The sequence below is a fragment of the Notothenia coriiceps genome, unplaced genomic scaffold (genome assembly GCF_000735185.1).
Source record: "Notothenia coriiceps isolate Sejong01 unplaced genomic scaffold, NC01 NC01_scaffold00037246, whole genome shotgun sequence".
Taxonomy (NCBI): Eukaryota; Metazoa; Chordata; class Actinopteri; order Perciformes; family Nototheniidae; genus Notothenia; species Notothenia coriiceps.
In genome coordinates, this window is record NW_011369947.1 from 11,372,339 (window position 1) to 11,384,502 (window position 12,164).

The 12,164-nt window shown below is 40.2% G+C and overlaps 1 protein-coding gene across 1 annotated transcript in view; it reads right to left on the reverse strand.

Moving 5' to 3' along the window:
* The window catches only part of LOC104965777 (mitogen-activated protein kinase kinase kinase 11), a 41,682-nt gene that overhangs the window by 14,534 nt on the left and 14,984 nt on the right, over positions 1-12,164 (reverse strand). The window contains exons 2-4 of the mRNA XM_010794787.1: positions 7,581-7,761; positions 2,752-2,900; positions 1,053-1,228 (exon numbers count right to left, since the gene is read on the reverse strand). Coding sequence (XP_010793089.1) covers positions 1,053-1,228; positions 2,752-2,900; positions 7,581-7,761 — 506 coding nt within the window. The remainder of the gene's footprint in view (positions 1-1,052; positions 1,229-2,751; positions 2,901-7,580; positions 7,762-12,164) is intronic.

Genomic DNA, 12,164 nt, shown 5'->3' on the forward strand with positions numbered 1-12,164 from the left:
ATTTTGTTTCTGGTGTCCTTTGACAGCTCTTTGGTCTTGGCCATAGTGGAGTTTGGAGTGTGACTGTTTGAGGTTGTGGACAGGTGTCTTTTATACTGATAACGAGTTCAAACAGGTGCCATTAATACAGTTAACAAGTGGAGGACAGAGGAGGCTCTTAAAGAAGAAGTTACAGGTCTGTGAGAGCCAGAAATCTTGTTTGTTTGTAGGTGACCAAATACTTATTTTCCACCATAATTTGCAAATAAATTCTTTAAAAATCAGACAATGTGATTTTTTTTCTCATTCTGTCTCTCATAGTTGAGGTATACCTAGGATGAAAATTACAGGACTCTCATCTTTTTAAGTGGGAGAACTTTCACAATTGGTGACTGACTAAATACTTTTTTGCCCCACTGTATTTATCTCGCGTTCATCTGATAACATGTGTTTAAAATAAAATAACCTTTTTTGGTGTTTGTGAACATACATATGGAGAGCCTACTAAGCCACAAAGTGTGAAATATGACAACCCAGTCAGTTTGTTGGCTGCCCTGTCAGAAAACATGGGACTCAACACGCCATAACTTCCTTTGTTGTTGTCTTTCTCGCAAGCCTATCAGCGCATACTTTTTCTGTCTTAAAGAGAAATGCATTTGAGAAAGAGGGTGAAGAAAGGAATATTCCAACTGACGGCGTGACAAGAATTTCTTTAACATGGAAGCATGCAAACATGTTCTGTTACAAACTAATGTAAGTTTCTGAATATGAGCATGAAACGTCTTCTTTAAACACTGTATTCCCACATGACACCAAAGTCTGGCTGTTCATATTATATGACTTTATATTAAGTATGTTTATTCGTTTTCTTGCAGGGATGTACATGGAAGAGAATCAGGTTTCTATGTATTTATCTTTGCTCTGATGGATACAAGATCAGCGTAATTGCTGTGTAAACTTTATGTTACGCAATAAATAAAATCAACCACATATGAGAATCTAGGATAAGTAAATGTATGGATTGATACAAAAAGGGAACACAAAGGGTTCTCCTGCACTGAGCGCCCTTTTACCTTCTCTTTAGCCCGGAGTTCATCGAACATGTCCTGGATCTCCAGTTTCCAGTCCTCCTGCAGGGAGTGGAAGGATTCCTGCGGCATCTCTTCCTTCACCTGCTGTTCCAGGGCCAGCAGCTGGGACAGGATGGAGCTGAAGCTGGGTCTGCGGTGGGGGTCCTGGTCCCAGCACTCTGTAACACAAACAGCAGACAGCGGGTCAGATATTTCCAGTGGTGGGACAAGTATTCAGAGCCTGCACTGATACCACACTGTAAACTCAATCTATTAGAAGGAAAAAAGTCAAAATGTAGTTAAAGTATAAAACATAAATGTACCCAAGGCCTAATTCTTCTTTAATACATTTACAAAAACTCAACTAAATTGGGAAATTACTTAAATGTTTATAAACAGGTCTATTTTTTTTCTCCTAATCTCTAAAGTTGAAGAAAGAAATGTTGGCTTATAACGAAAGATCATAATTTTAAACACTATTTTTGTCCAAAAATCTTAATTTGTAAGTAAATAAAGCTTTAAGATTAAAGTAAAAAAGGACGATGTTCCGATTTGATCTGTAGTCGAGTAGAAGTATCAAGAGGAAGAAAGATTAAATATGCAAGTAAAGTCAAAGTACCACATTTTCGCACTTAAGGACAACACATGAGTACTTAGTTACTTTCCATTACTGGTTATTACTACACCAACGCACTCTCTTATGAATGGCTGTCCTTGGACCAATACAACATTGAAAGTGGTGGACCTAAGCAGATCAAATTGATGTTGAGGATCATGTGGAAAACTGTTATTTTGTTTGGTACTGATTTGTTTCCTTAAAACAAAGTGGAAAACATTGTCGTTAAAGTAGACTCAATTGACTTGTTTCCAGCAGTTTCACTTCTTCCTAGCGTTTTCTTGAATCAAGAGACCTGAAAGAAGGAAGTAGGTCACTGATCACCATATTCCTTAGAAAAACTGAGTTTGTGTTTAAAAATAGGCAAACTGCATCACCCTCTTTGTTCTTCACAAATAAGATTTCCAATCCGGTCAAATGACTTACTAAGAAGTGTTTTCCTGCATTCATGTCCAAAGAGTATCCTGCAATGCCTCTCATTTATATTTATACATATTCCAGCACTTCTGTTAGCATAATCTAGAGTCAAGCTGATCATTTATTCAAAGTGTGATCCTTAATTAACATGCTGTGGGGGTTTTGCATAATTTGCTGCAACACTTTAGGCAATACAAGCAGATCAAAAAACCAATCCAATAATTAATTAATCCTCCGAGGTGGCTATCGGTGTCTTTGTGCACTGATCTCTTTTTTTTCCTAATACAATCGTAAAAGACAAGCAGACATCAAGAGACGGGGATAAGCGGAGAGAATGTGAGCGTACTGTGTCTGTGTTTTGGCAGGAGCAGATAACAGCCTGCTAGCATGTTCCACAGCGCCCTGGTGACATTTCTTTTAACTCCAACAAAGTAATTGGTAAGTTGCACAAGGTGGCGTGGGCACACAAAAACACTTCCTCATCTCAGCCACGTTATTAACAACATACAGGGATTTGTTTTCTCAATTTCAACCCTGCTTTGAGGAAATGGAAAGAGGAGACTCCGGTTTGATCTTACGCAAGAGTACTGTCTTGTCACACCACTGAGCTGGAAGTCGTTGCATAAACAGAGCAGTGAGTTTAATTATGTTTCCAAACACGTGACCCACCTGACATGAGCTGAGCGAAGGGTTCGGGGCACGTGGAAGGGATGGGCAGGGTCAGCTTGTTCACTGCCACTCCGTAGGCGACGGCCAGTCCATCAATCCCTTTGTAGGGGGCCTCTCCTGTGAGCAGCTCCCACAGCAGAACACCATAGCTGGGGGGGAAACACACAGGCATGAGACAGGACATCAGGACAGGATTAGACACAGCATAGATCCCGAACACGCATTATACACATGCATCAGCACTTTTAGTATAGTGTTATATATGGTGAAATTAGACCACCACCGTATGTTCTTTCATTTGACTTTTTAGACTTCTGCCATTTGAGACGGTTCACATATCCATAAGCTGTTAATGCAAACCCAGATGCTTCACAGTGAAAGTCTTCCAGCAAACAGATAGACAATGGCTTTGACTGCGAAGCAGGTCCCTTCCCTGTAGTGTGTTAAATAGAAGTTTGTGCATGTATAAGGTCTGTAAAAGGCTCTAATCCAAACTAATGTTAGTGTGTGCTCTGCATGTTTGACCATTAAAGAGAGTTTCATCCCTCCGATTCTATCTATCTCTATTCTATTAGAGGGAGTTTCTCTCCCACACACTCTGGTTTCAGACAGAGGGTGAGAAGAGGTGCTGCAGCACAGGCAGTATGAGAACAATAAAGAGCGTTTTGAACACTAGATCATGGAGACATGTCACAGTAGAGACACTAAATACTAATATGAACCTGAAAATGAGCAGAATGTGTCTTCTTTAAACAATGTTGAGTAAAGATTGTATATTGTTAGAGCATCTTTCACATTATTGTGTTTTTGTTTGTAGAAGTCTGACACGATTGCAGGGACCCCTTAAAAATGTTTTTGTCCATTGTTGATATAAAGAGCATTGGTAAGTGTAGCTTAAAAATGCACAATATTAAAAATACTTGATCAGTTTCAGGTCAAATGTCAATGTTTCTTCAATGCAGTTTGAAAGGAAAATCGATCATCAGAAAAGTGAATCTTAAACTTTGCCGTAAAACTGGTTCAAATTTAATTTAAGACAGCTTGTGGCAGACAACCCCAACGCATATACGTTGCCGCAATAAGCGACAAAATTAAACAGAAGGATACATTGTTTTAAAAATAATTGATAATGTAAATACTGAACTCAAGATAAAAAGCATAGGTTAAGCCTCTTTTTGACTTTTTAATGCAAAAATGTTACAAATGATACCATTAAGCCTGTTGGAAGTGTTTAATTTGGATATGTGCATTATTTCTATTGACTAAAATGTCCCCAGTAAAGGACTAAAGGGACAGAAAAGTCAAAGTTACATGACAGCAAACCATTATGTTCAACAGTGAACACATCTAGATATGTAATTGGCTATCTACATGTTCATTAAAACTGAACCAATCCAAATACATTTTTTTTTTTTTTTTTAACAAAAAGAAATCTATTGTGCCAAATCTGATAAGAAACGTTGCATGCCTACAAACATCCATACAATAATTGATACAAATGGAAAGTCTAAAATGTGTTGATTTATGCTTTTCAAAGGATAATTGCTCATTGCACCCTGGGTTACTTTTATTTATAGATATTTAGTTTGCTTTGTTCAGCACATAATACCTTACCAATTCATTATCATAGTGGTGGCAGTACAGAACAAAGACATTGTTTAAAGTGAAATATTTTTGCTTTGTGAAACATGCGCTTGTAAACTCATGCATGCAAAACTCAAACAAATGCACACAAACAGACAGGACTTTGAAGCCACACAATGGGAGCAGCTCTGTGTCCTCAGAAGATGAAGCGTGGTGTTGGATCTCCCACACTGTCAATTACACCCCCCCCCCCCNGCTTTGTGAAACATGCGCTTGTAAACTCATGCATGCAAAACTCAAACAAATGCACACAAACAGACAGGACTTTGAAGCCACACAATGGGAGCAGCCTGTGGAGGCTGGCAGAGTGCAGGCCGCAGCCCTTTTTTATTTAGTTCTTTAATTAAAACTTCCACACACTGGGCAGGAAAACGCTGCTCAACGTCCCTGAGGCGGTCGCTGTCTCCGCGTGGCGGCTTTGGAGACGAGCGGCCGTGGACAAAAGAGAAAGAACGGTAGAACAAAGATCACCCTTCAGTTTCAGAGCTCTTGCGCATTTAGCTGTTTTCCAGATTGTGCTGTGATAGCTGTGAAAATGAACTTATGTGGGATTGTTGTTCAGAGACATGGACATGGAAACTCAGAGGATGTGTGCGGGACACTGAGGAGACACTGTACACTTTTGTACACTAAATAGGGTTGAGTTCCAGAAAATTCCTTAAGTGGCTTCCACCATTTTTGATGTCCTCAAAGACGCTTTCTAAAAGGTTCTCAGCATGTTCAATTGGCTTCACGTAGGCTCTGTGTTGGGCTGCAAAGAACCATTTAGGAGAGGATTAAAAGGTCCAAATCCAATGGATTAAAGTTAAACCATAGCATATGTGAGTAAGTGCTGTAACCACAATGCAGCAAAGCCATTCATGTGTATTATTGCTTTAGGAAATCATTTGTCTTTTCCCTATGCCTTATGCTAATTTAACCAAGGCACTTAAAAGACCTCATGATTCCCCTCTCAAGTCCGTTATTATAAAACCAAACCATAATCGAGGGACTCTTTCTCACACACACACACACACACACACACACACACACACACACACACACACACACACACACACACACACACACACACACACACACACAGCTATTCCCATATAAAAGGCTGTGGTTAGGTCTGGTGTGTGGCCTCCTTCTCTGTCTATACTGCAGACAATGGGACAGTGTGCTGTACAGATGTCCCGCAACAAAGCACAGAGCAGCTCTTTGAAGGCACGCCGTCACATGAGTGCGGCGGTCTTGCTGCCATCCATCATCCTCGTCATCACTCGCGTCTCCCACCCTCTCTCCCCTGCACTTTCACCCTTTCCCCTCTGTTTCTATCACAGACACATGCAGCAGGACCACTTTCCTGCTGAGTTGTTGCAGATAATTACTACAGATTACTGTTTACATGAATATAAAGACATTTTAATTGTCTGTAATTGCTCTTGGTGTAGGCTTGGTCATAAACATCACGCCAAAAGGCTTTATTGTTTTTTTATTATGCTGATTTGTATTATTACATTTATGAGTACCGTGAGTACCTGGAATGTGCGTGCATAACGGTCAAAGAGTTGAGAATAGAATGCTGGACATTTCTTACCCTCAAAAGGTCAGCTACGTAGCAAAATGCAGCGAACGCGGTCGCTCCGATAAAGATAGCACTATTCAAAAAGATGTTAACCATGTGGGGGTTTTTACTAAGAACTAATATACTGTTGTTGGATGAATACCATAAGTATTTTTATAAAGTTAATCAAGCAGTGACATGTCTCTATGCTTTAATGTTCAAAAAGCCCTTTATTTGTCTCATACTGCCTGTGCTGCAGCACCTCTTTTCACCCTCTGTCTGAAACCAGAGCCTAGTCTGCTCTGATTGGTTAGCTGGTCAGCTCTGTTGTGGTTGGTTAAACACTTAGTGATGTCCCGCCCCTTAGCCTATCAAGTACAATGAGTTGGAGCGCCAGCCAAGAGAAGGGCGAGTGTTATAGTGATGTCCAATGGAGGCGTTTCAGGCAGGGGAGGGGGTGTGGGAGAAAAACACAGGGATTTTAGCCTTTGCAGACCATTTACATGCACAACCTATATAACACACTACAGGAAAGGGAAAACCCCCAAAAAGTATAAAAGGGCCTCTTTAAGTGCCAGAGCCCAGGCTGTAACTTTAATAGGAATGAATGGGGTGCCATCTTTGAAGTTGGTATTCAGTTATTCCTAACACGTCCAGGGTTCCTAGCCTAGCTTAGTGAATAGTTGATTTTCAGGGGAAAACCCCAAAAAGCAGTGCCAGCAAGCCCCCGGCTAAAGTCCGGGTGAGCCACTTTGGAATGTGTCAGAGTGAAAGCTTTCTTAGCCCCGGGGCTAAGCTCACTTAGCCTAAGCTAACTTAAGAGAGCAAGGGCACAACAGAGGAAGGGATGAGGAAGTGAAGATATCATAGAGAGAATCCACAGGTTGAACTACAGTGGGAAATAAATGGCAATATAATAGTGATTGGTGTAAATATTGGCCTGTTGCTGAAATCCAAGTGTTGCAGCATTGATTACTTTATAGCCCTTTAGTTCTTTCTTTTATTGGTTGGTGTGTTCAAAGTATCAGAATACACGGCACCAGCAACCACCCTTTCCTTTCAGTTGCATTATCAGTGTTTTATGCCAACCGTCCTTGTGAAATCCTGCACGACCTACTTTGTAAATCCCTCACAATCAGAGACGTCTCTGTCACCATAGAAACACTTATATTAGTCAGCTGGAGACTTGTATCACAGATTGGTGCGTTTAAACTAAGATCATTAGACACGCCGCCGTATTCATTGGCTCGCGATCAAACATGCATTATATATATAATATTCAGGTTTATTTATTCCACTCAAAACATGTCCTTCAAGCGAAGCAGTAAATATGACTTCAGTTCTGCATAAAAATACAGGTTTTAAGTTTAACCTTGATTTGGGGAAATTAAACATGTTATTTTCTAACAAAAATCACCATTTGTGTCACTTCGACATGTCGGGAAATACACCTAATTGCTTAGTCCTAGCTTTAGCATACATACATCAGCATGGTATTGATCTTCTCAGCAAATTGGCACATTTTCCCAAAGTGTGGAAATGTTCCTGTAAGGTGCTGTGATTGGTCAAATACCTCTTAATATCCGCCTCACAATAAAACCCTGGAACGAGCTTGAAAATGGTTGTGTCCACTCACCTCCAAACGTCGCTGCCCTTGGAGAAGGTGGAGGACTTGATGACCTCGGGGGCCATCCAGGCGTAGGTGCCGGCGGTGCTCATCTTGGTGGTCTTGTGCCACTCTCTGGCCAGGCCGAAGTCCGTGATCTTCAGCGTCAAACCCTCCATACATTCATTCTCTATGGGCTGAGACAGGAGGACTGCAGAGGAAGAGAAAGACATGTTGAAATGCAACGAAATATATCACTGGACTTTAAAACGCTCCCAGGAGGTCATGTTTTAAGATGGGTTTGTTTGTCTATTTGTTTTCCGTCAGCAGGATTAATACTGGCAAGACATTAGAAACCTTGGAAGGCTGTAGCATTTGAAAAGGAGTTCCCTTGCATTTGACAAAACAACATAAATACAACACTGTCCCTTGTGTCCCTGGCTAAGAAATATGACTTTCCACACATAGAACCACTCAAGGCTGTTGTTGTGAAGCAGCTACAGGAATATGGAAGACATTATGACATTCACCCCGGGATTAAAAAAGGACTGTTTTTGCAATAAAATGTGGGAGGAAAATAATGGGAATCACAAGAAACGACCAGTAATTGCTTTTCAAAACAAGTTGCACCACAGATTTTCATATTTTCAGAGCAGAGAACTACAATTTGCACCAAGAAAAGACTGTAAACTTTGAAGATTTAACACAAGACAGAAAGCACCAAAGAAAGACAATATGAATGTGTCATAATGACAAGTGTTTAACCGCTTAAGTTCCCAAATGACTTCCCTCGGGCCAAACAATAATGCTTTTCAAATAAAGAACATAATAAAAGCAACCACTGTTATTAAAAAAGGTGAACACACTATGAGTGGTTGCGAATAAATGGACCTGTGATGTAGGTTTTCAGTGTTACTGTACATCTGAGTCAGTACATGTTGCAAATTCTCATTCACGGTAAGACGTTTTCTCTGCAGAGATTTGCATTCATTATTGTGACAGAGAAACTGGAGGGTCATGCTCCTTCTGAAACTCTTACTAAAACCAAACTCCAAAAGTGCCAGCATGATACCAAAAGACAAATACTGCCAGTACGATCAACAACTGTTATTATTAAAACCTGTATTGTTAGGATTTCTAAGAATACAGAGAAGGAGCAGTGTTACTACAAGTTCACAAAAAATTCAAAAGTCAATTATCATGACGGAGCAAAAATGATTTTGTGCAGAGACGATGACAAATCGTTTTTTGGGAGAGAATATTATGTCCATAAAGTTTAATAACTTGCAATGCTGGGAAATCGATTCAAGTTAAAACAATATTAAAATCAGTAAACACTTATCTTGCTAATGTCAAGTTAGAGAATATTTTCATTTCCATTACTTTAACAACAATTGGTGATTTGCAAGTTAAAACTGTGATAAAACAACTTTGAAACACGTGTGATGGATGTCTTGTAATGTGTTGCATTTTCAAAAACGCTAACTAAACATTTGAATATCGATAAACAAATGCTGTGGAACCAAATACCAAGTGTTACTACATTCCATGTTGGAAGTACTCAGACCCTAAACCTAAAAGTACAAATACTATGCTCTAGTATGAGTTCAAAATGTTACTTCAGTAAAAGTACAAAAGTATTAGCATCAAAATGTACATTAAGTATTCTGCACAATGACCCATTTCAGAATAATAAAAGTACAGAAGTATTATCAGCTATGTGTACTACAAGTATCAAAGTATTCTAAATGCAGAATGGATCTTTTCACAATATTATATTATGGTTATTATGTTATCCTGTTTTATACATGTACGAGCATTTAAGTGTTGTATACTTAAATACTGTGTAGCTAAGAGGTACAGTACAAAATTACACCATATCAGTGTATCATGTGTATTTGTATGTGCAAAGTGACTAGTAACTGTGAGTATTAAAATTAACTAGTGAGTAAAAACTACTATATTTCCTCTGAAATGTAGTGGGGTAAAAGTATTAAGTAGCTTTAAATGGAAATACTCAAGGAAACAACAAATATGTCAAAAAAGTAAAGTAAAAGTACATGAGTAAAAGTACTTAAATACTTTCCACCACTGCCAACATTTTAAAATAAAACCTTTAAATAATTTATCTTAATGTCAGACACCTTTTGACCTGACCAAAACCACACTTACTGGGACTTTATGAAACCTTAAACCAACCGGAATGGTTTTTTTTTTCAGAAATGATTGAACTTTATTGATAGGTGGTGACAAACCTGACAGCAGTGACATCGCTGAATCAGATATGGATGACTGATGTAAAGGAATGGGTCTCTAAACATAGACGCAGCACAAAGAATCCAAAATGAGAAAAGTATACACTGTAAAAAAGGTAATAGCCTTACGAAGAAAACACATTTAGGTAACCAGCATGTTATGCAACCGTGCAGCGTTGGAAGGCTTTGTTTTTTATGGAAATAGAATATAATGCTGAGGATGTGGGTTGCTGCGGTGTGACTCGGAATCACATGCCTCGGTATGATCGGCAGCCAGGCTCTTCCCCTTTGCTGGCAGCATGGTCACTGATGGCAGGGCCGGCCGTCACACGCAGGGAGGAGGGAAAAGCAAAGCGGCAAAGAATTTGACTTATTATAGGGAAGTAAGACTCCCTATCTGCAGTCACTTTCTGACTTTCTAAGCCAGGCACTTATTTCCTTTTTTTTCTCCTGCATATTTGACTGGAAAATCTATTTTCTCCAGTCAGTCTCTCTTTTCCTTTTAATTTTGTCTTTTCCAAACACATGAACGATTCTCTCTCTTTCTGTCTTTGTTGTCTATGTCTTTGTCCCTCTCTCTCTCTCTCTCTCTCTCTCTCTCTCTCTCTCTCAGACATCCTGTGCTGTGACTCGAAGCCCAGAGGCAGCGGTTTGACGTCACAAAGGAATGCATCACAAGAGGTTGTGTTGTCTGCTGTGTGTGTGTGTGTACGTGTGTGTGTGTGAACGTTGAACGGGAGATTTGTTGTTTTCGTAATGTCATTGGGCGACAATTTTGTCACCCAGTTCTATTGAAAAACATACACACCTTCAAAGTTGCAACAGTGCATGTGATTTTGTAAAATGACTACAGGTGCAATGACGGACAATCATTGAAGGCAATGACTTCCCAATCTTAACAGCCAGACAGCCTTTGAAATGGGAAAAAACTAGGATATATCGAGGTATGTCCATCACAGACTTTTGATATTGACTTCTGCCTCAAGAAGGCACAAACAACAAAATACTTAAAGTAGCCAATGGGCACAACAAAACACCTCTACAGTAAGGTAGAAATGCCCGCTCATTTAACCTTCTAGCAGAAAATCAATTTCTGTCCGTTCTACGGCTGAGTCATTGTTTTCTGTCGATTCCACAAGCCCCTCAGGGGGGGTTAGTGGGGGGGCTTGTAATTACTGCAACAGGCCTTGATCCTTTACTCCACTTCTTTTGTCCGGCTGCCAGTAAGCGTCTGGTAAAAACAAGCCGCGGTCAGTCACCCCTATTTCCACCATGGCGCTCCTTCTCTGCGCCTTGACCCCACTTCCAGGAAGTGACGCTGGTATCGGCCAATTAGCCTCCGGTGGCTGGGCCCTTCCTTAAAAAGCAAACAAAAACACAGCAGCCGAGTTTGTCGTTTCTCTCTTGCTGTTCATTGTGCGCAATAAGAAAAGCACTATTTTAGGAAACTGAGGTTGAAAGGGGTCACATGGCACCAGACAGACCCAGACAGTAGGGGAGTCTCGGGGTTGGGGTACTCTGAAAAAACTGAAATTATTACTTTAATTAAATGTATCATGTCAACAAATTCCACATAACTGTAAAGTCAATGTTCCAGTGTAGCACAGGGTGAGGTGACAGAGACAGAGAGAGGTGCAGACTGGCGATCCTTTTCATATGATTGAGAGAGATGGGGCAGAGCTAAAAATGTCTGCCAGCGCCTAGAAAGCAGAGCACACACACACACACATTGGAAAAAAACATGCACACACAGACGCCTTATACAGGACACTCTCACTTTCTGTGGCCAAATATTTTTAGCAGCCAGCTGTACACAGGAAAAATAGTGTGGGAAGGACACGCTTGCCTGCACACACACACACACACACACACACACACACACACACACACACACACAAAACACACACACAGCACACACACACAAAATGATATACTAGATTAAATGAGTGTGATAATGTACAGTATGACTTTGTATATACACACTTTAAGATGCGTTTAAAAAGGTATATTTAAACCTAGTCGAGAAGATTGATATGCATGCCATGTCTGTGCTTTAAGTACAGAGCTGGATACAGTCGTGCCATGGTTAGCTTAGCTTAGCGAGACTGTAAAAAGGGGAAAGTTAGCCTCTGTCCAAAGTTCAACAGTTCAACCTGAGGAGTTTGGCATTAAGCTGGCATGTCTCAGCACAAGCTTATTCACAAGAGTATAAATATCCAATTTGACTAATAGGGAAGTTAGCATCATTGACGGCAGCTTAGCTAACTTCAGATGGCAGCAGACGAACACTGTTTTCAGGTCCTCAAAGCTATCATAGTATCTATATTTTCGGGCAGAAAAAAAGTTGAGTCCAAGAAAC